Genomic DNA, 27722 nt, shown 5'->3' with positions numbered 1-27722 from the left:
GTACCTGCCAAGTGTGCCTGGCCTCCTGCACTGCCAGTGCTCTTAGGGCTGCAGATACCTTCCAATTTTCTCAAAGGCCTTTGTCCAAGAGATCACGTGTTCCTCTGTTGTACGGAGATATTACAAAACCCCAAATAGTCCACAGTGGTCCCCCTCCCCTGAGATGACGGGCCTTTCCAGGGGCAGGGAGTGGGGAGGTGGCCAGGGATACAGCAAGCGATTCATCCAGAGCCCTCTGGGGGTACTTCCCCGATCCTGAATCAGGTTCTCCCCCAAATGGCTCGGTTATTGCTCCATAGCATGAGGGTCTGATAAAGTAGAGGCTGGGGGTGTATGGGGCCGCTAACAGGAAAAGATGGCTGACACTCTAAACATGGCTTGGTCTGAAAACCTCAGGGCAGCAATGGAGGTTGGCGGTACTTTAGGCAAATGGTGAGCCCACAGGAATGGACATGGAGGTGGGAGCCAAGGGTACATCCAGGACTGAACTTTAGAGTGGCCGTTTGCTCGTCCCAGGGCTGAGCTTTATTGCCTCAGTGTAGCTTTTACTCGGGGTGAGGTTACAGGGCTGGATCAATCCCCAGCAGGGTCTCTTTACAAGATGGTAGGTCTTCAGACCAGGCCATTAAAGCCCTAACGTGGCTGAACACAAAGCCCGAGGCGTCACGAGTAGTGTGGGTTTTTTTCTGTGGAGAATGTATCTCAAGTACCAACTTGAGTACCAGAAACACTCAAGTGGACACACCTATTAAGTGTCAGACACATGTACAGCATTTCAGATCCATTATCTCATTTCTGTCTCATAACAACTTGCTGAGCCATGGATTATTCTTCCTGACTCAGAAAGGAGGAAACTGAGGCTCAGAGAGGTTAAGGAACTTGCCCAGAGGCACTCTGAGACTCAGACCCACATCTGCCTGGTCCCAAAGTCCGTCACTTCCCCATTCTTCTGCACTGCCTCGGAATCGTTGGCCGCAGTGGGAGGGGAGAGGGCTGTCCCTCCCTGCAAGCTGGCAGGGGCGGGGCCCCAGGAGAAGAGATTCTAGGAGCGAGGATGGTCCCTCGAGTGTGGTCTGCCTTGTATCTCACTCACTTCTTCTCCACTGAACCCTCTCTAGACAAGATGGTTTGGATGGATGGGACAGACTAGAGGCCTGCCTGATAAGGATAAAACATTGGACTTAACAAAGCAAGACCACACAGTGCAGTCCACAGAGTGGCCCTACCGAGTCTGGGCTAGAAACACAGTGACGCAGCCAGTGAGAGTAGGAAGCCCAGTCATGGCAGCAGGTCCAGCTACCGCGGCATCTTCCCAATGATGCCTCCATTCAGGCAAGGGCTGCTAGGCACGACCTGCCTTTACAGCCCAGGGGTTCCTTCCCTTAAGCTGCCACAGGTGGGGTGAATCTGGGTGTTTCAAAACTGCTCTCGTTATTCTTCCGCCAACCCCCAAAGTGCCCTCTGTGTGTTTGGGTTCGTGGCCCCCGCCCTGGCCCAGCTCCCTGACAGATGCTCCCCAGTATCGGACAGTCAGGCATCCGCTTCCCACTCAGGACCCCGGCGTGGGCCTCACCGCCCTCTGCCAGTTGTCTTCAAGGCCCTGGCTGGACTCCTGGGCTGCTTCAGCCACAGGACAGACAGGTCCCGCTGCTTGGGCGGGGCTGGCAGAGGGGCACAAAGTCCCCCTTCCCCTTCTAGGCCCAGGCACTGGCCAGCAGGACAACTGAGCTGCAGGAGACTAAATGAGGCCTTGGTGACATCCCAGTGGCACCCCATCCTTTCAGCGGGTACTCAACCAAGCTGGACCAGAAGCCAGGCCTCCCTTCCAATCCTGGGCACTGGCGCCCCCTCGCCCCACCGTCAGGCCTGGTCTGCTCCCCACTGAGTTAGAAGGAGAAGCCAGGCTCCATCCTCAGGCCCAGGCTTGACCTTACAAACCACGTTGCCCAGGTTGGAATGGGAACAGGTGATCATTCCAGGCGGTTAAAAAGCGGGCAGGCTGTGCCGACAGGTGAGAGTTGTGAAAAGGACCAACGATTTCGACGTTACACAGTCCTGGGTTCCAATTTTGACCCGGCTACCTCCTAACTGTGACTCTGCTCAAGACCATCCCACCTCTCTGAGCCTCTGTTATCTAATCTATAAAATAAAAAAAAAAAGAGAAAGAATAATGACGATAATGGCTTCTAACATACACAACGTTCACTATGAACCAGGCATGGTTCTAAGTGCTTTACGGCATTATCTTATTCAATTCTCAAAACAACCCCATGTGGGCTTCCCTGGTGGCGCAGTGGTTGACAGTCTGCCTGCTAATGCAGGGGACATGGGCTCGAGCCCCGGTCCGGGAAGATCCCACATGCCGCGGAGCAACTAGGCCCGTGAGCCATGGCTGCTGGGCCTGCGCGTCTGGAGCCTGTGCTCCGCAACGGGAGAGGCCGTGAGAGTGAGAGGCCCGCGCACCGCGATGAAGAGTGGCCCCCACTTGCCACAACTAGAGAAAGCCCTCTCACAGAAACGAAGACCCAACACAGCCATAAATAAATAAAATAAAATTAAAAAGTGTACAGGTTTTAATTTAAAAAAACAAACAAACAAAACAAACAAACAAAAAACCCCAAAAAACAACCCCATGAGATAGGTACTATTATCTTCCCTGTTTTACAGGGCAGGAAAATGAGGCACAGGGAGATGAAGTGATTTGTCTAAGGCTACACAGTTTGTCACGGTAAAGCGGGACTCGAACCCAGGCAGTTGGAATCCAGAACCCAAGCTCTAAACTTACGCACGGTGATTTCACTTGTGAATACGTAGGTACAACGTCTATCCCAGCACCTGTCATGGGGATGACGCTCCATGAACATTTGTTATCGCCCTTTGCTTCCTCCCTATAATGAAGGGGGATGAAGACCAGCCAGACCGTCCTGGCAGACTGCCAAGGGAGCTGGAAATTAGGGGCTTGTCACTGGGATTTCCAGACTGTTTGAGAGGACAGGCAGGTGTTCACTTAGTTGCGAGGAACATTTCCCCACGCCGAGCGCAGAAGAGTGGGTAACGAAAGCTGAATTAACCTCTCCGCTCTGCTGGCTGCCCGTTTACTGGGTCAGAGAGTTGAAGCAATTTCCCCAAGGCTACTGAACTAGTAAATGGCAGAGCCAGGAACTGAACCTGGATCTGTCTTCTTCAATATCCTATACTCTCTCAACGTAGCACAGCACATAGTTGAGAACTGAGATTGCTCTGAAACCCAGGTCTCGCCTTCCTGTCTGCAGTACGTTCACGGAGATCCAACCACACATACCCATGTGACTCCTCATTGCCACCGAGGGACAGGACTTAGTGTCAACACCAGGCCTCAGAGCATGCCCAGCAAAGGCCAGTCCTCAGATGCCTGGACAGCGCCTCCCCTGAGTCTGTGTGCAAAGAGGTGCAGGGCGTCGCCGGGGTGGGCAATGCTGGGGTGCATCTCAGGAAGTCCCCTGAGCCCATCTCCGGGGTGGGAATCAGTGTGGGAGGTAGGAAAATGAAAAGCTTTGCATTCAGACTGATGTGGGTGTGACTCTTGACTCTGCCAAATCCCGGCTCTGGGATTTGAGGCAAGATCCTCAAAGTTGCCTAAGCTTGTCTCCTCTACTGTGAAATGAGGGAACGGTACTCATTACAGAGAGCTGCAGGGAAAGTTAAGTGAGGGTGTGTAAGTAAATGTCCAGCTGCACACAGTAAGGACTCCACGACTACTGGTCTCTTCTAAGAGCCATCGCTGATACAGCAGAGAACTGCACTCAGTATTTTGCCTGAGGAAAAGAGCCATGTGGACGTGAGCCCCTGGAACGTTTGTTTCCATCAATTTCTTTCTTTCCTGTCCTCCTCTCCCTTCAAGGTCCTTCCTCCTCCCAGCCTTAAGGAACTGGGGAGCAGGATCGATTCCTCAGGCACCAACCCTTACGAGCTACATGACCTTGGACACATCACAGAGCCTCCACTGCTTCATCTGGCAAATGGGGAGATTTAAGGACTAAGGACAGATCTGGAGAACCAAAATCCAGGCAACCAATAATTTCCTTGCCAAGAGGAAGAGCAAAGGTCTTTACTTTACCTCCAGGTCTGTGGGTGCCCTTCTAGCGCTCCAGGTAATAGAAGGGTCATTTCAGAACCTGAAGACCCTTGCTACCTGAGGTGATCCACAGTCCTCCTTCCAATCTATAGGGTCTGGGTCAGGAGAAGAGGGACAGGCACACCTGGCTTAACAATCTTTGGGACCATTTTGGAGAGTGAAGGATTCATAGTGTGTAGAGTGTGGGTGTGTGAATGCGAGTGAGTGTGTGTATACATAGACACGCGAAGCAGAGTAGACTTTGAGTTTTCTGCGACTTTCAGCTCTTCTGACTCTCCTGGCCAGCCTCAAGATGCAGCTGCCACTTAAGGGGGTAGGAGGTCTGGGGCACACAAGTGGTGGGACCAGAGGGGAGGGTTCACACTGCAGCTGCTTTGTACCGATGCACGTTGGTGGGCTGGGCTGCCAGAAGAATCTGTTCTCGATCTTCACACAGCTGATCTCTGCACTTCCCTGCAGCGCATAGCCGGGGTCACACTGGAACACCGTGGAGTCACCGGCTTCCCAACTGTCGCCACTCCGGCTCCCATTCTGGGGGACCCCAGGGTCATTGCACGATGTTGCTGTGGACACTGGGATAAGAAAACAGAGGAGGAAGTGGGGTTGCCTAAGTGTCTGCCAGACAGTGAGGCTCCTGGCTCACCACCCTCACTGACATCACCACGTCCATCACCAGGGCCACTGCTGGAATCTCCATTACCTCCCGCCGGTGTAACAGCGGGAGCAACAGCACCACCATTTCCGTTCTCACACCCATTACTGTCACCACCTCCACCACTACTTGTGACCATCACTTATTCTACTGACCCTCACCATTACCATCATCCACCTGTCCTGGGATACTATACTATGAGTTAAGCATGACTGCACCGCTATGACTGTAGGACTGAGTTCAACTTGTTATAACGATACAAGCCTTATTACAAAGATTAGCTTTGCAATTTTGCAAAATGTAGCTAACATGATCCGTATGAGGGAGTGACAAGGTAATTAAGCATAAACTCCAATATTCAACCAGAAAGGTCTGCAAAGGAGTTTGGGAGTTGTCCTGCCTGAATGCTGAGCAGTGGTTGAGAAGATGCTTGGAGTTACTAAGGTCGGGTGAAGGTCATGTTCTCCCTTGTATGGCAAACCACCAACAACTCATCAGACTGAAACCCGAGAGAATTCTGGTGTTTGTAGCAAGTGGCAAAGTAGAGTTCAAAATAAGTATAAATAGTTGGGGTGTATTAAAAATTCTAAAAACTCAGGAATTTGGGAGATGTTTGTAGTCTAATACCAGACAGCATAATACAGAGAAGGTGTTTTAAGAGCAAACATCAAATGAATGATGGAAGGGAGGAATAAATAACAAAAGCACAATTGACGGAACAAATGGACAAAATGCAGCATGAGAAAACACACCAAAGGAAATGGTACAACAGGAACTCCAGAGAAAAGATTCTGAGGCAGCTGCCTCCGCGGCCCCCGCCTGTGTCATCATTCACAGACTGTGGTTGGCAGGCCCCAGGGACAGGAGGTTCTGGAGGACACAGGACCCATAATGTTCATCGGCTTGTTTTTCTCAGAAATTCTGGCAGTTTTTCTCAGAAATTCTGGGAAAAATAACTTTTACACTAAGACAAATGAATTTATTATGGAGTAGAATGTAAGATTCACATTAGTTCTTAAGCAAACCAGGAAGCCTCAAAGAGATTTTATGCTTCCTACATCCCTCAGATCTCCTGGGGATATACATTCACTCTCCTCTGCTTTTAGGATGACTTCGGTGGAAAAGCCCAGGGCAACTGTATACACTAATAGCACTAATTATACCATCTAGGATTGCACGGACGAGTCGGGAGTTGGAGTATCTAATACCCTACACCCAGTAACGGCTAAGACAGTATGCAACAAACCGAGGCCCACAGCCAAATCTGGCTCTATGCCTGTTCTTACAAATAAAGTTTTATTGGAACACAGGCATGCTCACTTGTTTACATATTGTCTACAGCTGCTTTCATGCTCCGACAGCAGAGTGGAGTTGTTATGACAGAGATCATGTGGTCCACAAAGCCTGGACTTGCACAGAAAAAGATTTACCACCTGTACTTTCACGGAAAAAGCTTACCCACCCCTGGTGTATGGTCTCTCACACTCTCCTCTTTTGAGATCACATTTTAAACCTACCCTTTGCTTTGATCCAGCTTTAAATCATTAACACCCTCAATGATCTGCTATCACTACGCTCCAGGCACACTGGTAAAATCTCCTTCCAATACAGCCAGCTTAGCCCCCTCCATCTTCCCCCATCCCTGCGCCCAGGGGCCTTTGCACCTGCTGGCCCTTCTGCCTGGAATGCTCTTGCCATGCATCTTCCCATGCCAGCTCCATCCTGTCATTTAGTTTTCAGCTCCAATATCCTCTTCTCATACAGGCCTCTTTGGTCACCTTCTGGGCTCATCCCTTAACCCCCTTCCATCAAATTTGTCACATTATCCTGTTTTGTTCTCTTCATAACACCATCTGTAATCATCTTGCTAGTTCATGTGTTTGCCTCTTACTTGTGTATCTCTACAGGAATAGAGACCTTGGCTGTTTTGATCTCAACTGTATCTCCAGGGCCTAGAGTGGTACCTGGCACACAGTGGTGTTCGGTAAATATTTCTTGGGTGAATAAATAAATGAACAAACTAGCACCATCAGATACTTACTGAATTTATAAAGTCAAACAAGAACCAATCTTCTTACTACCCAATTCAAAACAGACTTAGCTTTCATCTCTAGGTTTACAGCGTACACATGTAAATGATTCCCTGGAAGAAAACTAGCTCACTGTTGTGACCACACTCAGAAAGATTATTTATAGGGGAGGCAGTGGGGTGCGATGATTAAGGGCCTAGGTTTGGGAATCAGACACAGGTGCTTTGACCCAGGCTCTGCTACTTACTAACTAGATGACCTTGAATGAGAAACCTTTCTGGGCCTCAGAGCCCACATCTGCAACATGGATTAATGATGATGCCTGTACTTTATGGTTTTTGTGAAAATTATAAGAGATAACGTTGCAGAGAGTTTAGGGTGGTGTCAGCTGTATAGATGGCAGTGGTTACGCCTTCCTCTCCTTCTTTGCTCCCGCTCACCTTTCTTCGTTCTCACTTTCCCCCTTTAATGCTACTGAATGTGAGCTGCTTGGCAAAGCCTCCAGGGAGAGGCTGGATCCACGCAGTACACACAGGATGTTAGATGTTACACAGTCATGTTTACTCAATAAAGCCAAGCCTGCACTAACCGTCCCTGGCATTTCTGTACAATCCCCCGTCAAACACACACTATGATGTTAACATGGGGTGAGCCGTTCTCTCTTCCCTAGAGTAGTGCTGGTATTTGCTAAGCGATGACAGCAACAGGGAAGGTGACCTTTTCCAAACCTCGGGTACACCAGCACACCAGGCCAGGTAGTTTGGCCCACTCCCCTGTCTGTAGGCCTAAGTGATGTTCAGGGTGGCTTGCCCAAAGCAACTCTTGTGTTAGAGAAAAACACCCTTTCATTTGTTCAAGCCTTCCTGTGCCCAGTGGTCCAGTAAGCGGTGAGTGAGCTCCTGCTGCATACACACGCTGTGCGGGAGTCTGATGGGCATGAGGTGGCCCCTACCCTCTAAGAGCTTCCTGTGAGCTGGCAAATAGGTGGCCAGCTCCCAGGCGAGGCCAGGTGCCCGGAACTGGCAACGTGCTGAAGAAATAGAAGTTGAGTGCTGGGGGCGCTATCGGCGACAGCAGTTTGTTCTGAATGGGGAGCTTAGGAAGAAGTGGCATCTGAGATGAACCCTGAAGGACGATAGGGCTTCTACGAGTTGGGCAATGCATGAGAAATCAGCTGAAGCTGCTGGGCGAAGGCCCGGCTCACCAGAGCGCCCGGGGACTCTGTCCCATGTGGCAACTGCAAGGACACATTGGAGGTCAGATAATGCAAATCCACGGGGGAATTTGCCGGTACGATGATGGGCTCTTTTTTTTTTTTTTTCTCCTTTTTTTAAAGCCATACCCATCAGCTTGAGCACAGAGAACATACGTGTCTGGCTTAATTATTCCCAATTCTCCTCCCTGCAGCTAGCGGACTGAGCTGTCTCTTCAGCGTTCTACGCTCCTTACTGCTGGGAGAGCCTTCTATTGCTTATCCCAGCAGTCTCCAAAGTTTGTTCCATGAAATGCTAGTCTCTTGAGAGGGCCTAGAAAAAAAGTCATCCATGATGAAATATGTTTGAGAATTGTGACCTACCAGACCCCTTCCTAATGCATCTGCATTAGCAGAACAAATGTTCTCGGAGGCTCCGAACGACAGATAACCTCTTCAGGTCTGCCTCAACCTAAGCACCTTCCTGACATGACGTGACCACACAGACTTCCTTTTCCTTTAAATCCCAATTAATTGTCCATGGAACTCCTGGGAACAGATGTTGGGAAATGCTTATCTAAAATGACTCTCTTGTCGCCCCGCAGTGGGACCCTAACCTTAGGTGAGTTCAATGTTACTCACTGGTTCCCGGGGACCCTCTCCATGGGTGAATGGGTGCGGGGATTTCCAGTCAGAAGACTCCCAATGAACTCCACAAGGAGCTATTCCTCGAGAGGCCGGCAGCCTGCATGAGCGTTAAGTGGGCAAGTTCATGAGTACACAGGAACATGATCCTGGAGACCCTCATTTGCCACACATGCTGCTAAATGCTCGTCTCCATGGGGAAGACAGAGGCAGGAAAGAGCTAGAAGTAGGCTCTGTAATGCCACTGCAGCCTTACTGGTGCTGGAGCTATACCCAACCACCCTTAGCTGACACACCTACCAGGTGAGAGTGTGGAGGCAAAGCCATGGCCCAGGTGCCACACAGCCTCGCTCTGGCATCACCATGGAAACCCCCCTCTCACATACACACAGTGGAGTAAGGAGATGGTAATGAAGACAGCTGCTGTATAATAAACATAAGCATAGACCGAGGCAGAGTCACTCGTGCAGGGAGATGAGTGATGGAAGAGGCACTTCAGAGGAGATGAGATGATGCATCGCAGGGAGAGGCAGGACCAATCATAGAAATGAGCCAGTACTGGGACTTGGATGTTTGAGCATTGCCCATTTTTGGTAGCTCGCTGTCACGCTCCTCCATAGCTGGCTACCGCAGCACATAATTAATTGAATTTAGATGACTCGTATCTGGCTTCCGGTCCTTCCTGAGACGTGCACCAGACTAAGAACAAGAGTGTGTGACATGTCAGCTCAGCTCTTCTGTGACTGTGCTCCAAGCCAGTGTCAGCTGTCCCTCCCCTGCCTCCCTCCCCCCTCTCCACGTTTCAGCCACAGTGGACAACCCTCCACTTCCAGAGCCCGTTATCCTGCCTCTCACACATTCACACGCTCGTTGCACCCAGGATGCCCTTCTCTCTCTCTCTCATCTAATAAGGACCCACGAATCCTCCAAGTCCAACTCCATGGCAACTCGAAATCCACGTCACAGTTGACTGTGCCCTCCTTGAAATACTGTCTTTTCTCCTGTAACTTCTACTCGCCCTTCCGGTTGGAGCTTGGGCATCACCTTTCCTGGAACATCTTCCTTGATGCTCCAAGGTGACCATTATAGCTCACGTTTCTCCCTCCAGATACTTGCTGATTTGTATGTCAGTGTTTAGTCACCTACCTGTCTCCCCTCCCCTCAGAGTAAGCTCGGCGCAGATATCGGAACAAGCACTACCCACGGACCAGGCACAGAGCACACGCTCAACAAATATCTTTATCCGAGTGGAGAGATGGAGGAAAGAAGGGACTTGCGGGAGGAGGAAGGGGGGTTACGGCAGGATTGATGGATGGAGGCTGGCGGAAGGTGGGCACAGACCTGAGAACTGAATGGCAAAACCCTGCTTGCTGGTGAAGAAGTCGGTGCTGAACTGCAGAACGACCAAGCTGAAGGTGCTGTGCAGGTCCTTGGGCAGGGCTGGGCCGCTGAGCTCCTTCAGCAGAACCCCGTTCTCCACAGGCCCATCCCAGATGCGCAACACGTCGTGGAGCTCCTCCGTGTCAAAGACCAGGAAGTGGAGTCTGAACGGAGAGAAGAAGCAGGTGGTCACTCGGGGCTCAGCCCCTTCTTTCCAGGGGCTTCCGGTCAGGCAAAGTCATACACCTAAGACAGACTTGCAGGAAGGAAGAGGATTAGAGAGAATTATCCTCTCAATTTCCATCCAGCCTGCTCCACCCGTTGGAGGTCACTAGAAAATGGGAACAAGGGTGAGGGAGGGTAGATTTTGGGCATCCTGTTTATTATCGTGGAGTTTCCTGTTGCCACTGTAAAACCCCGCCCATCTCCTCAACTCTACACGGCAGTCCCCAGGCCTCACTCCTGAGCCCCTATCCATATCATTCTAGCTGGACGGGGATGCTGAGAAGGCAGGATCTGGGGATAAAGGATAGAGGTAAAAAAACAAATACTCGGTCCAAAGCCCAGCAAGGTATTTTGTGGATATTGACAGACTGACTCTAAAGTTTCTATGGAGAGGCAAAAGATCTAGAAGAGCCAGCACAACACTGAAGAAGAACACATTTGGAGAACTGACACTACCTAATGTCAAGACTCACTATAAAGCTACAGTAATCAAGATAGTGTGATATCAGTGAAATAACAGACAAATAAATCAAAAGTCCAGAAATGGACTCATATTAATATAGTCAATTGATCTTTAACAAAGGAGCAAAGATAGTCTTTTCAACAAATGGTGCTGAAACTACTGGACGTCCACATGCAGAAATGAATCTAGACACAGAATTTATACCCTTCACAAAAATTAACTCGAAACAGATCGCAGACCTAAATGTAAACGTAAAACTATAAAACTCCTAGAAGATCACATAAGGGAAAACTCAGATGCCCTTGGGTATAGTGATAACTTATTAGATACAATACCAAAGGTACAATCCATGAAGAAAACAGGTGATAAGCTGGACTTCATTAAAAAGAAACATTGCTGCTCTGCAAAAGATAACAAGATACCAAAATCTGAGGGTGCTCAAATTCCTCATACAGAATGGCCTGGTATCTGCAAAGAACACCCTCCTGTATGCTTTAAATAATTTTTAGATTACTTATAATACTTAATACAATGTTAATGCTATGTAAATAGTTGTAAATATAATGTAAATGCTATGTAGATAGTTGCCTGTGCATGGCCAATTCAAGTTTGCTCTTTGGAACTTTGTGGATTGTTTTCAAATATTTTCCATCTGAGGTAGGTTGAATCGGTGGATCCTGAACGTGCAGATATGGAGAGCCAATTCTACACAAAGAATTCTCAAAACTCAACAGTAAGAAAACAAATAACATGATTAAAAAATGGGCTAACGTTTACCAGATACCTCACTAAAGAAGATATGCAAATGACACATAAGCATGTGAAAAGACGTCCCACATCGTATGTCATCGAGGAAATGCAAATGAAAAAAGCAGTAAGATACCAGTGTACACTCATTAGAATGGCTAGAATTCAGAACAGCACCAAATGCGGATGACGATGTGGAGCAACAGGGACTCTCATCACTGCTGGTGCGAACGCAAGATGGTCCAGCCACTTGCGAACACAGTTAGGCAGTTTCTCACAAAACTAAACACACTCTTACCATACGATCCAGAAACTGTGCTCGTCGGTATTTACCCAAAGGAGTTGAAAACTGATTTCCACGCAAAACCCTGCACACAGATGTTTATAGCTGCTTTACTCATAATTGCCAAAACTTGGAAGCAACCAGGATGTCCTTCAGTAGATGAATGGATAAATAAACTGTGGTACATCCAACAATGGAATATTATTCAGTGCTAAAAAGATATGAACTATCAAGCCTTGAAAAGACATAGAGGAACCTTAAATCCATATTACTAAGTGATAGAAGCCATTCTGAAAAGGCTACATACTGTATGATTCCAAGTATGTAACATTCTGAAAAAGGCAAAACTATGGAAATAGTAAAAAGGTCAGTGATTGCCAGAGGCTAGATCAGGGAGAGGGGATAAACTGGTAGAGCACACAGGATTTTTAGGGGAGTGGAAATACTCTTATGATACTGTAATAATGGATACATGTCATTCCACATTTGTTCAAACCTATAGAATATGGGCACGAAGAGCAAACCCTAATATAAACGATGGATTCTTGGTGATAATGATGTGTCAATGAATGTAGATTCATCAGGTCTAACAAATGTACCAATCTGATGGGAGATGCTTATAATGGGGGAAGCTGTGCAGGTGTGGGGCAAGGGGGTGAACGGGAAATCTCTGTACTTTCAGCTTTGCTGTGAACGTAAGCCTGCTCTAAAAATTTAAGTCTTAAAAAAGGTGTGTGTGTGGGAAATAAAGGTCAGGGGTTATGGCAGGATCTTCGGGAAACTGGTCCAGCTGCAGTGGGGGCAAGGGTGAGCCTACACCTCCACTTCCCAGAGCAGAACTTGGATACCAGCCTGTCTCTCTGTCTCTCTCTCTCCTAATCAATTTTTTATTTCAGATTAATTTTAGGCTTACAGAAACGTTGCAAAGATAATACAGAGAATTCTTATAGACCCCTGACCACTTCTGCCATTGTCAATGCCTTCCATTTCCCTGGTACATTTGTCACAACTAAGAAACCAACACGGTACATTACTATGAACTCAACTCCCATTGATTTGGATTTCACCAGTGTTTCCACTGATGCCCTTTTTCTGTTCCAGGATCCAATCCATTTATCACTATATCCTTTTAAAAATGTCTTTTAAAATTATGAAAATAAGATATGCTCAAGGCAGAAAAAGGCTAACAATATACAGATGTCCTGAATTTTTAAGAAGTCTCTCTCACACAAACCAATCTGTTCTCTAGAACTTTCCACTTGATATTAGGTTTGGTGCAAATACTTCCAGATTTTTTTCAATGTGCACACATACATTCCCCCCGCCTCCGCCATGGGACTATATTTTACATAGTTTTATGTAACCTTCTTCACTTAATACTATATAATGGAGATATACATCTACTTCATTTTTTTCCTGTAGAAATGTACATTGCTATATTTCACTATTTCACATATGACTGCAAGGAACATTCCCATCTTTATGCAGTGTTTCACATTTATGTTAATATTTCAGTTGGCTTGTAGGAGTACTTTGGTCGGGGGGACGGGTATACAATATATTTAAAGTTGTTGATAAATCCTGCTCAGTTATTCTCTTAAGTGATTGTGTCCATTTACATTCCCCCTGAACAGTATTCATATGACTGTTCTCTTTAAACTTCACCTTACCAACATCAGATATTACAATGTAAATGTATTCTATATTAAAATACTTGCCCGTCTGCTAAACCGAAATGGAATCTCACTAGCGTTTTAAATTTAGATAATTCAGTCAGGTTGCGGGTCTCTGCATATATTTATTGGTCATCTGTACATCTTCACATCCTTTACCCAGCTTGACTTATTTGTCTTTTTAAATTCTGTTCACACATTATAATTTTTATTTATTATCTTTATATATTTTTATTTCTCTTTTACATATTTGTTGCTGACATTTTCTCCCAGCAGCTGGTATCTCTTTTTCCTTGCAATTTTGTTTATGGTGTCTTTTTTGGTATAGAAGTTACTCATTCTATGTAATCAAATGTTAATATTTTCCTTTAAGGATACTGGATGTCATGGTACGCTTGGGCAAACCCTCTTCTTCCCTATATGATTAAAAAGCAAAGCTTTAGGGCTTCCCTGGTGGCGCAGTGGTTGAGAGTCCGCCTGCCGATGCAGGGGACACGGGTTCGTGCCCCGGTCCGGGAAGATCCCACATGCTGCGGAGTGGTTGGGCCCGTGAGCCATGGCCACTGAGCCTGCGTGTCTGGAGCCTGTGCTCTGCAATGGAAGAGGCCACAACAGTGAGAGGCCTGCGTACCGCAAAAAAAAAAAAAAAAAAGCAAAACTTTAATATTTTCTCAGCAGTTGTGTAGTTTCATTTGTTGGGTTTATTGGTTCATTATTTTTTCCAAATGGACCCTCAATTATCCCGCCACCTACCTAAAGTAGCCTCTTCCATGTTCTATCAAAATGCTCTGCTTCTTTCCTCCTTAGCATTTATTACAGTCTATACTTTATTTATTTGTTTACTACTCCTCTCCCCAGCTAGAACATGACTTTCACGAGCATGGGGGCAGGTCCTCTTCACTCTGGTAGCCCCACTGCCTGGGCCATGCCTGACCCTTCTCATAGAGCTCATAAGTACCTGAATGAAGATGCCTGTGCCTGGATAACCCAGGCTCTCTCTCTCAACGGGTCTGAAACCTCGGCCATGGGTCTGAGTCTAGACTCTCCTCTGTTCCAGGGCTTCCTCCTTTGCCGTGACGGGATTCTAAATACTTGTGGTACCAGGAGCTCAGCTACTCGGCTGATTTCAGTTTTCAGTCTCATATTTTGATATTCTTACAGGGCAAGCTCCCCTTCGTATTTTCCCCCAAAATTTCTTAGCTAATTTCCCAAATTTATCCTTTCAAATTCCTCCAAATCCCGTGGATACTATGATTGAAATTGCACACTTATTTATTTCTTTTAAATTTATTTATTTATTTATTTATGGCTGCATTGGGTCTTTGTTACTTTGTGCGGGCTTTCTCTAGTTGCGGAGAGCGGGGGTTACTCTTTGTTGTGGTGTGCGGGCTTTTCATTGCAGTGGCTTCTTTTATAGCAGAGCACGGGCTCTAGGCGTGTGGGCTTCAGTAGTTGTAGTTTTCAGGCTCTAGAGCGCAGGCTCAGTAGTTGTGGCGCATAGGTTTAGTTGCTCCGCGGCATGTGGGATCTTCCCGGACCAGGGCTCGAACCCGTGTCCCCTACATTGGCAGGCGGATTCTTAACCACTGCACCACCAGGGAAGCCCTGCACACACTTACTGATTGATTCGGGCAAATTGATATCTTTACGTTACTTATTTTCCCCAGCCAGGAACACTGTAGATGTTGTAACTTATTTAGGGGTTAGTTTAGGTACTTTGGTAAAGCTTTATGGTTTTCCTCTTTGCATTTTTCCTCTTAAATTCAATTTTTGGCTTTTAGCTCCATTGTGAGTGGGATTTAATTATTAGTTACATATTTATTGTTGGATATATATATGTATATGTGTGTGTGTGCATGTATTTCTTATTTTCAGTCACTAGTTAAGTTCTAACAGGCTTCAAGTTAAGCTCTTGGATTTCCTAGGTAGACCCTTTTATAGATACAGGTGGAGCTTCCTCAGTACCAGAGCTGTGTGGGTTTCCTCAATGGTTGTATTCTCATCCCCCTGGCAGGGCCTCTCCTCCAGGGACTTCTGATGAGTGAAAACAGGCTTCTCTTCAAGGAGTTTAGGAGGGAACAGACTGGGGCCCTACACGTGGTTGGAAGGGGAGAAGGAGCTCCGCAGGAAAAGTGGAGCAAACAAGCATCCTCCCTGCTGTGCTAAGCTGCCCCTGGCTTCTCTGCTTCCTCCATGGTCCGTGAGGCACTGGGAAATCGGCAGCCGCCTGCAGGCGCAGACCAAGCGGTAGCTGTGTGGTGCTGCCGGATGTGCTCTCAGGGAAGAGAGGTTCTCGTGGGCCAGGCTTGTCAGGGAAGGCAGGAGGAGACGAGGCTAGAAGTTTGGGTGGCGTGAAAGGGAGCGTGTTTTCTTTTTTCTTTTTTTTTCTTTTTTTTTGCGGTACGCAGGCCTCTCACTGTTGTGGCCTGTCCCGTTGTGGAGCACAGGCTCCGGACGCGCAGGCTCAGCGGCCATGGCTCACGGGCCCAGCCGCTCCGCAGCATGTGGGATCTTCCCGGACTGGGGCACGAACCCGTGTCCCCTGCATCGGCAGGCGGACTCTCAACCACTGCGCCACCAGGGAAGCCCAGAGGGTGCTTTCTTTGGATGTACTAACACAAGACAAGACCCAGAGGCAGGGGAGAGGTTAAGGTACCTGGGAAGACAGGCGATGCCCACACTGGAGTTCAGGTGGCATGAGTATGTCATGGGGACAGAGCTGGATTGAGAGAGGGACATCAGTATTAGCTAGCAGAGTTGGGGTTTTATCCTCTTCTGGTTAGAGACCGACTGAGGTTCCTGAGGGTGAATAATGGAATGGATGAGTGAGTGAATTGAAGAATGAACAAATGAAATCCCAGAAGGACCAGACCGATGGGAAGTGTGAAAAGAGAATATGTACACTAGGTAGAAATGAAAGAAAACATATTTATACAACCCCTGTGTACAAGGCAATTTCACCTTATCCCATTTAGTCCTCACAAGCAACTTTATTTTGTAGGTAGCACCATTCCCCTCTTTAAAAATGAGAATACTGAGGCTCAGAGAGGTTAAGTAACTTGCTCAAGGTCAAGTGCTGGTCAGAGAGTGACACAGAATTACATTATATAATTCCAGTCCAGGTCAGACTTTGGCGCTTCCTCTCTCTCCCCTGACAACACTGCCTGCACCTCCAGAAGGAAGAGGCTGTGGCCGAGAGCCAGGCCTGCTCCAGAGAGGCCCCATCAGTAATCAATAGTTTACATGTCAATCATACACAAGGTTAAAGGGCTGAGATTTAAGACCCTTAATTAAAAGTGCCAATTCACTGCATTCAGCTTAACCGATCTGTTAGTCAGACAAAGTCAAAGGCTTGGCATTGATGAGGTCAACTGAGGTGGGAGGACGAGGCCGGAGGAGGGAGCCTGAGGTCCTGTGCTGCAGAAACCATGCAGCTTGGCAATGGAAAGGAGAGAAGCTGAAGTTCCGGACCTCTTACTGCCTTCGTTTATGTAAATGCCTTCTGTGTGCTAGGTGCTGGGAGATAATGGCGAAGATGACAGACAGGGTGTCATTTTCCAGCTGTTTCTGGAGACGGGCAATACTCCTGCACACACAACTCCATCAGAAGACTACCAGCTGTGGGCAAATGCGATGAAGGAAACGGCAGAGCGCTGAGATGGAGCCACTGGGTTATACAGACTGGCCAGGAAGGCCTCTCTACGGAGGTGACATGTAAGGAAGAGGAGAGGCTTAGAGGGAGCCAGGCACCAGGGCAGGGCAAGAGGTGGGAGGACGTTTTCTGTGGATAAAGGGCAGCATGAGCAAAGGCCCCGAAAGGGAAGCAGCTCGGAGCATCAGAGCAACAGAAAGGCCACTGAGGCTGTCCCTGGGCCAAGAGAGGTAGGCAGAGGCCAGGTCTCGTGGGGCCCGGTGGGTCGGGGAAAATTTTGGATTTTATTCTATGGGCTAAGGGACGTCACTGAAGAATTTTAAGCTGAGGCTTACAAGATCCAATTTTCATTTGAAGATCACTCCTGCTGCCCGGATAAGAACAGCCTGGCAAGGGCAACATCAGATGCAGGGAAATTAGCTAGGGGGCTACTACAGGTGCTAGTGACCTCTTTCATGATAAATCCTTGATGCTAGCCAGTGAAGCTTTGCCAATCCGACCACGTGGATTAAGAGTCTTACTGAAGACGTTTTTCATCCCATAGAAATCAAAGTCTATAAAATGCTAATTAGAGGTTCTCATTGATAGGGATAACTCTGGGCCCAAGCAGACATTTGGGTTTGCCTGAGCAGCTCCCCTGCAGGTGACCATCCGGTCTCCTTCTGGCTTTTGAAATACTGAAAACCATTTGAGGATCCTGCGCCCAGCATGCTGTGAGAAGGTGATCCTTCATCTTGACGCCTCACCCGTTTGCGCTCTTGTTTCTCTGGGCCACAGACACAACGATAGCCCCGGAAGAGGGAGGGGGCCTGATGTGCATCGCGCTCTGTGCTGAGAGCTGCCGGAACGTGGAAGGCTGTGTCTTTGCCCTGGGGGCTGCTGCTGCTTATTGAAAGAGACACACACAACACAGTAATACGTGCAGGAGGTGCTGAACGCGTGGGATAAATAAAGCGCTATCGAAATAACTGGATGAAGAAGAGAACTAATCATTTGTTGGAAATCTACGTGCCAAGTGCTTCATGTATATTGTCTAATATCCTCATAACAAGCCTGTAAGTTGGAGCCTATTTTTGCCATCTTGCTGATGTGGAAACTGAAGTCCCGGGGGTTAATTGGGGAGACTTGCTGAGGGTGAGGGGGGGGGCGTCAAACAGCTTGTCAGGATCAGAGGGTGTATTCAAACCACGTCTGTCTGGGACCAAAGGCCTTTCTTTTACATAGTCATCTTCTTCTAATTGAGAGAGGCAAGGAAAACTTCAAGGAGGAGATGTCTTTGAAGCAGGTTTGGAGAAATAAAAGCGAAGCACAAGGAAAGTGAGAGAGGAAGGTGACTGCAAGAGAGAGAGCAGGGGCTTCCCTGGTGGTGCCGTGGTTGAGAATCTGCCTGCTAATGCAGGGGACACAGGTTCGAGCCCTGGTCTGGGAGGATCCCACATGCCACGGAGCGACTAAGCCCGTGCGCCACAACTACTGAGCCTGCGCGTCTGGAGCCTGTGCTCCGCAACAAGAGAGGCCGCCACAGTGAGAGGCCCGCGCACCGCGATGAAGAGTGGCCCCCGCTCGCCACAACTAGAGAAAGCCCTCGCACAGAAACGAAGACCCAACACAGCAAAAATAAATAAATTAATTAATAAACTCCTACCCCCAACAACTTCTTTAAAAAAAAAAAAAGAGAGAGAGAGAACAGCATTACAGAGGCACACAGAGTGTGCACCCAAACTCCCCCTCACCTTTTCAATCCACCTTTCCCACCAGGGCCAGCTGACCTTTCCGAACCACGTATCTGACCAGTCATTCCCTTTTCCCTACAGAATAAAGTCAGGCTTCCTAGGGGACGCTCCAAGCCCTCCACGAATAGCCCCAACTGCCTCCTCTTCCTCTCACTCTTTACCCATTTTCTTCTCTTTCTCTGGCTTCAGGGACTTCCCTCTGCCTGGATGTTTCCAACCCCTACACGTGCCCTCACACCACCTGTAGTGGCTTCAATGGTCTCCCCAAGAGATACGTTCAAGTCCTAACACTCGGTCCCTGTGAATGTAACCTTACTTGGAAATAGGGTCTTTGTAGATGTCATCAAGTTAAGATAAGGACGTACTGGAGTAGGGTGGGTCCTGAGTCCAATGACTGATGTCTTTCTAAGAGAAAGGAAAGGGAGATTTGGATGCAGAAGCACCGTGGAGACGCAGGGAAGGGGACCGTGTGAAGATGGAGGCAGAGACTGGAGTGATGCACCCACAAGCCAAGGAAGGCCAAGGAGTGCTGGCAACTCCCAGAAGCTGCGAAATGAAGCTGATTCTTCCCTAGAGCCTTCAGAGGGAGCGTGACCCTACTCGCTCCCCGATTTTGGACTTCTAGGCTCTAGAAGTGTGAGAAAATAAATTTTTGTTAAGTCATTCGGTTTGTTACAGCAGCCCTAGTAAACTCATACACCACCTGAATACCATGTCCCAGTAGATCCCCACCTCCAGTTGGTAAGCTTTTCCATGGGCTTTTCCATGCCCTCCCCATGGCCCCAATCTCGTGAGATGCTCCTCTGTGTGCTCTGTGTATCAGAGTCGTCCATTGAATAACCTGTCTCACTGAGTTCCTTAACTGTTGTGTTTGTGTCTCCTTCGTGTTTGTATCTTTGGTACCCAGCGCCAGGCCTGACCCACACTAAGCTCCCGGTTTGGTTGAGCTGATGAGTAAGTGAATGGCTCATCGGCTTTCGGGGACGCCCATAGTTCAGTCCGTGCCGTGTGTGCCACTTGGTGACGGGCAACTTAAATCCGATGTGCTAAGGAAGATACTTCCTATTTCACTGGAGGTTCTGACATCTCTCTTTACTGCCTACATCCCGCCCCTTGAATCTATGTCTTTGGCATCCTATCGCCACCATAGAGATAGGACCTAGCTGCACAGACCCTGGGCCAGAGATGGCTGCCTAGTTTAAAGCCAGAAGACAGGGGGATGCTGCAGCCATGGTCTCACACTCTCCAAATACAGCTCTACAAGTCTTCTGACCAATATTCACACATCCAATCAATGAATAGTAGGCAGTGGGTGCAGATATCACACCAGTCACTGGTGATACAGACAAGAACATGGCTTGTTTCTGCCCCTAGCTGTGGTGTGATAAGTACTATGGTACAGATACGCACAGAGAAGGTCCCACCTCAGGCCAAGGGGTGAGGCAAGGTCCCCAGAGGAGAGAACAACTAAGCTGAGTCTTAAGAGGTGAACAGGATTTTCCAGATGAAGGGGGTGTCGAGGAGTGTGAGAAGGAAGGGGAATGCCGGGCAGAGAAAAGAGGTTGTGCAAAGACACGGATGGGATGGAGAGACGGGCACCCCCAGGACAGTACAGGTTCTTCAGGAGGACGAGAGCATGGGTGCAGGTGGATGAGACCTGAAGCCATGTGTTTGGACAAGCCCACCCAACGAGTATCAGTGTGGGCAGCACACAGAGAAGGGTGTCCTGGAGATCCATGGCATTAAGGATGAGCAGGGGAAGGAGACTAAGAATGAGGAGTGGAGGAGGTAGAAGGTAAACCAGAAAAAGGTGCAGCCCAAGGAGTCAAGAGAGGAGAGGGGCTTCCCTGGTGGCGCAGTGGTTAAGAGTCTGCCTGCCAATGCAGGGGAGACGGGTTCGAGCCCTGGTCCTGGAAGATCCCATGTGCCGCGGAGCAGCTAAGTCCATGCACCACAACCACTGAGCCCGCATGCCACAACTACTGAAGCCCACGCGCCTAAAGCCCATGCTCCACAACGAGAAGCCACCGCAATGAGAAGTCCATGCACTGCAACGAAGAGTAGCCCCCCGCTCGCCCCAACTAGAGAGAAAGCAACAAAGATTCAACGCAGCCAAAAATAAATAAATAAATAAAAAAGAGAGAGAAGAGAGACTCAGCAGGGCAATGATGTCCAACTGTGGAAGAAGGCAAGGCAGGCATGGCCTCTTCGGTCCTTTCCATGGTGCTGGGTCAGGCTGGGGGCAGAGATGGGGGAGCCCCGTTTCCAAAAAGGAGGGGCCTTGAGTTGGTCTCAGTGTCCTAAATCTGCCTGGGGTACAGCCTGGGCTTTCACTACTGACAAGTATGCCAGCTCAGCTAATGAGCCCCGCTGGTCTCTGGTCCTCTTTCCCATTCCCCTGGGGGCTGCCCGGAACCTCTGCTTGCTCTCTCTGGAGCTGGGTCTTCATGTCAGATTGGCTGCCACTCCCTTTAACTGCAGGGCACCGCGACCGTGGGGCCATCCCTGTTCCGGGATCTCTGTACACCTTTTCATCATGGTGTTTCCACAGAGTCCCACCTTCCACCACAATGTCCCAACAGCAGCTCCCCAGGTGAGGGAGCCCTCACCTGGCCCTCACTCCCTTACCTCTGCCCACCAGCCCACCACTAAGAGTCCCCCCAGGCTTTGCGGTTAAGGTTCATGACACTCAGCTTCAACCACAGGAAGAGATTTACTGCCAGAACGTTCATCTAAAAAGCTAGGAGAGCATCAAATTGTCATTGTAGGGGGCTGCACCCCTTAAGTGCTGTCCATAGACAAACTCGAGTCTGGGACTATGGTTTTCAGCTCTCACTCTGAAGGAAACTTTAACACATCGGGTATTTATCGGGTACTGCCCACTTCCACACTTAGAAGTGGTTCATCTGTATCTGTCACACATTAGAAAAATGCAAAAACTAGAAAGGAAAAAAATCACAGCATCTTTATATGTTGATTTCACTTGCCTTCTGACTGGGCCCGAGAATATGAAAAGGCTTTGGGTGCTTCGAAGCAACTGTCACCACTGCGTGAACACATGGATATTGCACCGGGAAGAGTGTTAACAGCGGATCTTTACATCAGGGGAAAATGGCATGTGAACGAACAGCTGCTGTAGCAGGGGGAGGGGTCAGAAATCACTCCTGTCCCCAAGTGAGAACGCAGCTTAAATTATCCTCAGTGACTTTGGAAATGACAATAAGAAAATAATACTTGCTTCACAAAATGCCCCCCTCTGAGCCACGGTGCAGCAAACCAACAATTAAACCATGATTATAATAGCAGACAATAATTAAAGCATTGTGTCATCCAAAGAGCAAAACCTGAGAAGACAGACCAAAGCTCAAAGCAAGTATTGGTGTCTAGAGCAAAAATAGAGGGTGTCCTTTCCTGGTGCCAGCTGGTATTGGGAAGACAGAAAGATTCTTCTTGTGTTATTTTCCTAAGTGAAAGAATAAACCTGGGCTTCAGTCACTGAAGAAGCTGCAGTGACTGGTGTTCTGGGAGGCTGGGCAGTGTACAGATGCAGCACTGAAGCTACTGCCCTGTGTTTCACTCTTCCTTGCCGAGTAACCTTGCACCACTTGTTTTCTCGTTACCATCGCCCTGTAAATGAAGGCTCTGTGACTGCCTATTGTTCACCAGAACCTGCCCTGCAGGTGTCAGGGACTCTGTGAGGGGCAGAGGTGTTTTTATCCTTTTTGGAAGAAATGTTTTCCATGAAATGAAGCTCTGCCTCCCGAAGAGGCTATTTAACAAAATGGCTACGGGGTCAAAGACTTGGGTTCAAATACTCATTCTTGATAATTGAGTGACCTGAAAGAGCCTCAGTTTATGACTCTGTAGAATGGCAGTAACATCATCTATCCAGCAGTGTTGCCAAGAGGATTACTGTAAATGCAATCACATATAAAGTACCTAGCACTGAGCCTGACACATAATATCAAATCAAAAGATGGTCAAATCACCTAAAACAAATTACAGTTTAGTTCTATTTTTTTACAGTAAGTCCCCTACATATGCACCTTCAAGTTGTGAACTTTCAAAGATGTGAATGTGCATTTGCGTGTCCAATCACATGTTAGTTCACGTATCTGGTGTACATTGTCACGTGCGTGCATCCTCTACAAGTGGTTGTGCTTTTGTGTACTTTACTGTACAACACTGTATAGAGTACAGTAGTACAGTACCATCTCCCACCTCCTCTCCCTCCTCTGGTCAGTAACTCTTGCCTGTTTACTCGTTGCCAGCCCCTGTATGCCAGCTGTTGTACTGTACTACTGTACTTTTCAAGGCACTGTACTGTAAGATTAAAAATGTTTTCTTTATTTTTTGTGTTTGTTCTTTATGTATTATTTGTGTGAAAAGTATTATAAACCTACTACAGTACAGTACTCTATAGCCGATTGTGTTAGTTGGGTACCTAGGCTAACTTTGCTGGACTTACGAACAATGGGACTTAACGAATACGCTCTGAGAACAGAACTTGTTTATATGTAGAAGACTTAACTGTATTTGTTTTACTCCATTAAGAGAGATACGTTAAAGTCTCCTATGGCTGTCAATTTCTTCTTGTCTTTCTGACAGATTTTGCTTTAAGTTTTCTTGTTAGGTTATTTGGTGCATGAAGATTCATGACTGTTGACACACTTGTGGACTAAGCATTTTCTCATGTGAAATAATTCCCTCTGTCCCTTTTAATATGTATATATATATTTTAACCTTGAATTTTACCTTTATTTAGAAAAGCAGGGGGGAATCGGGAAGATGGCGGGGGTGGGGAATCGGGAAGATGGTGGAAGAGTAAGATGCGGAGATCACCTTCCTCCCCACGTATACACCAGAAATACATCTACACGTGGAACAACTCCTACAGAACACCTACTGAACGCTGGCAGAAGACCTCAGACCTCCCAAAAGGCAAGAAACTCCCCACGTACCTGGGTAGGGAAAAAGAGAAAAGAATAAACAGAGACAAAAGAATAGGGACGGGACCTGCACCAGTGGGAGGGAGCTGTGAAGGAGGAAAGGTTTCCACACACTAGGAAGCCCCTTCGCGGGCGGAGACTGCAGGTGGCGGAGTGGGGAGCTTCAGAGCCGCGGAGGAGAACGCAGCCACTGGGGTGCGGAAGGCAAAGCAGAGAGATTCCCGCACAGAGGATCTGTGCCGACTGGCACTCACCAGCCCCAAGAGGCTTGTCTGCTCACCCGCCGGGGCAGGCGAGGTGGGAGCTGAGGCTCGGGCTTCCGTCTGAGCGCGGGGAGAGGACTGGGATTGGCGGCGTGAACACAGCCTGCAGGGGGTTAGTGCACCACGGCAAGCTGGGAGGGAGTCCGGGGAAAAGTCTGGACCTGCCGAAGAGGCAAGAGACTTTTTCTTCTCTCTTTGTTTCCTGGTGCGCGAGGAGAGGGGATTAAGAGCACTGCTTAAAGGAGCTCCAGAGACAGGCACGAGCCGCGGCTAAAAGCGCGGACCCCAGAGACGGGCATGAGATGCTAAGGCTGCTGCTGCCGCCACCAAGAAGCCTGTGTGTGAGCACAGGTCACTATCCACACTCCCCTTCCAGGGAGCCTGTGCAGCCCGCCACCGCCAGGGTCCCGGAATCCAGGGACAACTTCCCCGGGAGAATGCACGGCGCGCCTCAGGCTGGTGCAATGTCATGCTGGCCTCTGCCGCCGCAGGCTCACCCCGCACTCCGTGCCCCTCCCTCCCCCCCACCCCCGGCCTGAGTTAGTTAGAGTCCCCGAATCAGCTGCTCCTTTAACCCCGTCCTGTCTGAGCGAAGAACAGACGCCCTCCGGCGACCTACACGCAGAGGCGGGGCCAAATCCAAAGCTGAGCCCCGGGAGCTGTGCGAACAAAGAAGAGAGAGGGAAATCTCTCCCAGCAGCCTCAGAAGCAGCGGATTAAAGCTCCACAATCAACTTGATGTACCCTGCATCTGTGGAATACGTGAATAGACAATGAATCATCCCAAATTGAGGAGGTGGACTTTGAGAGCAAGATTATTTTTTCCCCCTTTTCCTCTTTTTGTGAGTGTGTATGTGTATGCTTCTGTGTGAGATTTTTGTCTATATAGCTTTGCTTTCACCATTTATCCTAGGGTTCTATCCGTCATTTTTTTTTTCTTTAAAAAAATTTTTTTCTTAATAATTATTTTTTCTTTTAATAATTTAATTTTATTTTATCTTACTTTATATTCTTCTTTCTTTCTCTTTCTCTTTCTTTCTTTCTTCCTTCCTCCCTTTCTTTCTTTCTTTCTTTCTTTTTTCTCCCTTTTATTCTGAGCTGTGTGGATGAAAGGCTCTTGGTGCTGCAGCCAGGAGTCAGTGCTGTGCCTCTGAGGTGGGAGAGCCAACTTCAGGGCACTGGTCCACAAGAGACCTCCCAGCTCCACATAATATCAAATGGCGAAAATCTCCCAGAGATCTCCATCTCAACACCAGCACCCAGCTTCACTCAACGACCAGCAAGCTACAGTGCTGGACATCCTATGCCAAACAACTAGCAAGACAGGAACACAACGCCACCCGTTAGCAGAGAGGCTGCCTAAAATCATAATAAGGCCACAGACACCCCAAAACACACCACCAGACGTGGACCTGCCCACCAGAAAGACAAGATCCAGCCTCATCCACCAGAACACAGGCACTAGTACCCTCCACCAGGAAGCCTACACAACCCACTGAACCAACTTTAGCCACTGGGGACAGACACCAGAAACAATGGGAACTACGAACCTTCAGCCTGCAAAAAGGAGACCCCAATCACAGTAAGATAAGCAAAATGAGAAGACAGAAAAACACACAGCAGATGAAGGAGCAAGATAAAAACCCACCAGACCTAACAAATGAAGAGGAAATAGGCAGTCTACCTGAAAAAGAATTCAGAATAATGATAATAAAGATGATCCAAAATCTTGGAAATAAAATAGAGAAAATGCAAGAAACATTTAACAAGGACCTAGAAGAACTAAAGATTAAACAAGCAATGATGAACAACACAATAAATGAAATGAAAAATACTCTAGATGGGATCAAGAGCAGAATAACTGAGGCAGAAGAATGGATAAGTGACCTGGAAGATAAAATAGTGGAAATAACTACAGCAGAGCAGAATAAAGAAAAAAGAATGAAAAGAACTGAGGACAGCCTCAGAGACCTCTGGGACAACATTAAACACACCAACATTCTCTTATAAGAAGAAGAGAAAAAGAAAGGGACTGAGAAAATATCTGAAGAGATTATAGTTGAAAACTTCCCTAATATGGGAAAGGAAATAGTTAATCAAGTCCAGGAAGCACAGAGAGTCCCATACAGGATAAATCCAAGGAGAAACACACCAAGAGCTGTCAAAAATTAAATACAAAGAAATCATATTAAAAGCGGCAAGGGAAAAACAACAAATAACACAGAAGGGAATCCCCATAAGGTTAACAGCTGATCTTTCAGCAGAAACTCTGCAAGCCAGAAGGCACTGGCAGGACATATTTAAAGTGATGAAGGAGAAAAACCTACAACCAAGATTACTCTACCCAGCAAGGATCTCATTCAGATTTGATGGAGAAATTAAAACCTTTACAGACAAGCAAGCAAAAGCTAAGAGAGTTCAGCACCACCAAACCAGCTTTACAACAAATGCTAAAGGACTTTCTCTAAGCAAGAAACACAAGAGAAGGAAAAGACCTACAATAAACAAACCCAAAACAATTAAGAAAGTGGGAATAGGAACATACATATCGATAATTACCTTAAATGTAAATGGATTAAATGCTCCCACCAAAAGACACAGACTGGCTGAATGGATACAAAAACAAGGTCTGAAGAGACCTGGAAGATGGCGGAAGAGTAAGATGCGGAGATCACCTTCCTCTCCACAGATACACCAGAAATACATTTACGCGTGGAACAACTCCTACGGAGCACCTACTGAATGCTGGCAGAAGACCTCAGACCTCCCAAAAGGCAAGGAACCCCCCACGTACCTGGTTAGGGCAAAAGAAAAAACTAAACAGAGACAAAAGGATAGGGACGGGTCCTGCACCAGCGGGAGAGAGCTGTGAAGGAGGAAAAGTGTCCACACACTAGGAAGCCCCTTCGCGGGTGGAGACTTCGGGAGGCGTAGTGGGGGAGCTTGGGAGCCGCGGAGGAGAGCACAGCAACAGGGGTGCGGAGGGCAAAGCGGACAGATTCCAGCGCAGAGGATCGGGCCGACCGGCACTCACCAGCCGAGAGGCTTGTCTGCTCGCCCGCTGGGGCGGGCGGGACTGGGAGCTGAGGCTCCGGCTTTTGTCGGAGCGCCGGGAGAGGACTGAGGTTGGTGGCGTAAACACAGCCTGCAGGGCGTTGGTGCGCCGCGGCTGGCCGGGAGAGAGTCCGGGGAGGGGTCTGGACCTGCCGAAGAGGCAAGAGACTTTTACGTCCCTCTTTGTTTCCTGGTGCACGAGGAGAGGGGATCAAGAACGCTGCTTGAGAGAGCTCCAGGGACGGGCGCGAGCCGCGGCTAAGAGTGCGGAGCCCAGAGGCGGACATGGGACACATGGGACGCTAAGGCCGCTGCTGCCGCCGCCAGGAGGCCTGTGTGCGAACACAGGTCACTATCCACACCCCTCTTCCGGGAAGCCTGTGCAGCCCGCCACTGCCAGGGTCCCAGGATCCAGGGACAACTCCCCCGGGAGAACGCACTGCGTGCCTCAGGCTGGTGCAACGTCACGCTGGCCTCTGCCGCCGCAGGCTCGCCCCGCACTCCGTGCCCCTCCCTCCTCCCGGCCTGGGTGAGCCAGAGCCTCCGAATCAGCGGCTCCTTTAACCCCGTCCTGTCTGAGCAAAGAACAGACGCCCTCCGGCGACCTACACGCACAGGCGGGGCCAAATCCAAAGCTGAGTCCCTGGGAACTGTGAGAACAAAGAAG

General features: G+C 48.4%; 1 protein-coding gene across 1 annotated transcript in view; it reads right to left on the bottom strand.

The window, feature by feature from the left end:
* The window catches only part of CSMD2 (CUB and Sushi multiple domains 2), a 668027-nt gene that overhangs the window by 151080 nt on the left and 489225 nt on the right, over positions 1-27722 (bottom strand). The window contains exons 26-27 of the mRNA XM_027109194.1: positions 9975-10177; positions 4495-4686 (exon numbers count right to left, since the gene is read on the bottom strand). Coding sequence (XP_026964995.1) covers positions 4495-4686; positions 9975-10177 — 395 coding nt within the window. The remainder of the gene's footprint in view (positions 1-4494; positions 4687-9974; positions 10178-27722) is intronic.

This window comes from Aethalodelphis obliquidens, unplaced genomic scaffold, assembly GCF_003676395.1.
Source record: "Aethalodelphis obliquidens isolate GAN/ISIS:26980383/991018 unplaced genomic scaffold, ASM367639v1 scaffold9, whole genome shotgun sequence".
NCBI lineage: Eukaryota > Metazoa > Chordata > Mammalia > Artiodactyla > Delphinidae > Aethalodelphis > Aethalodelphis obliquidens.
This window is presented reverse-complemented; position numbering and strand designations above follow the sequence as displayed.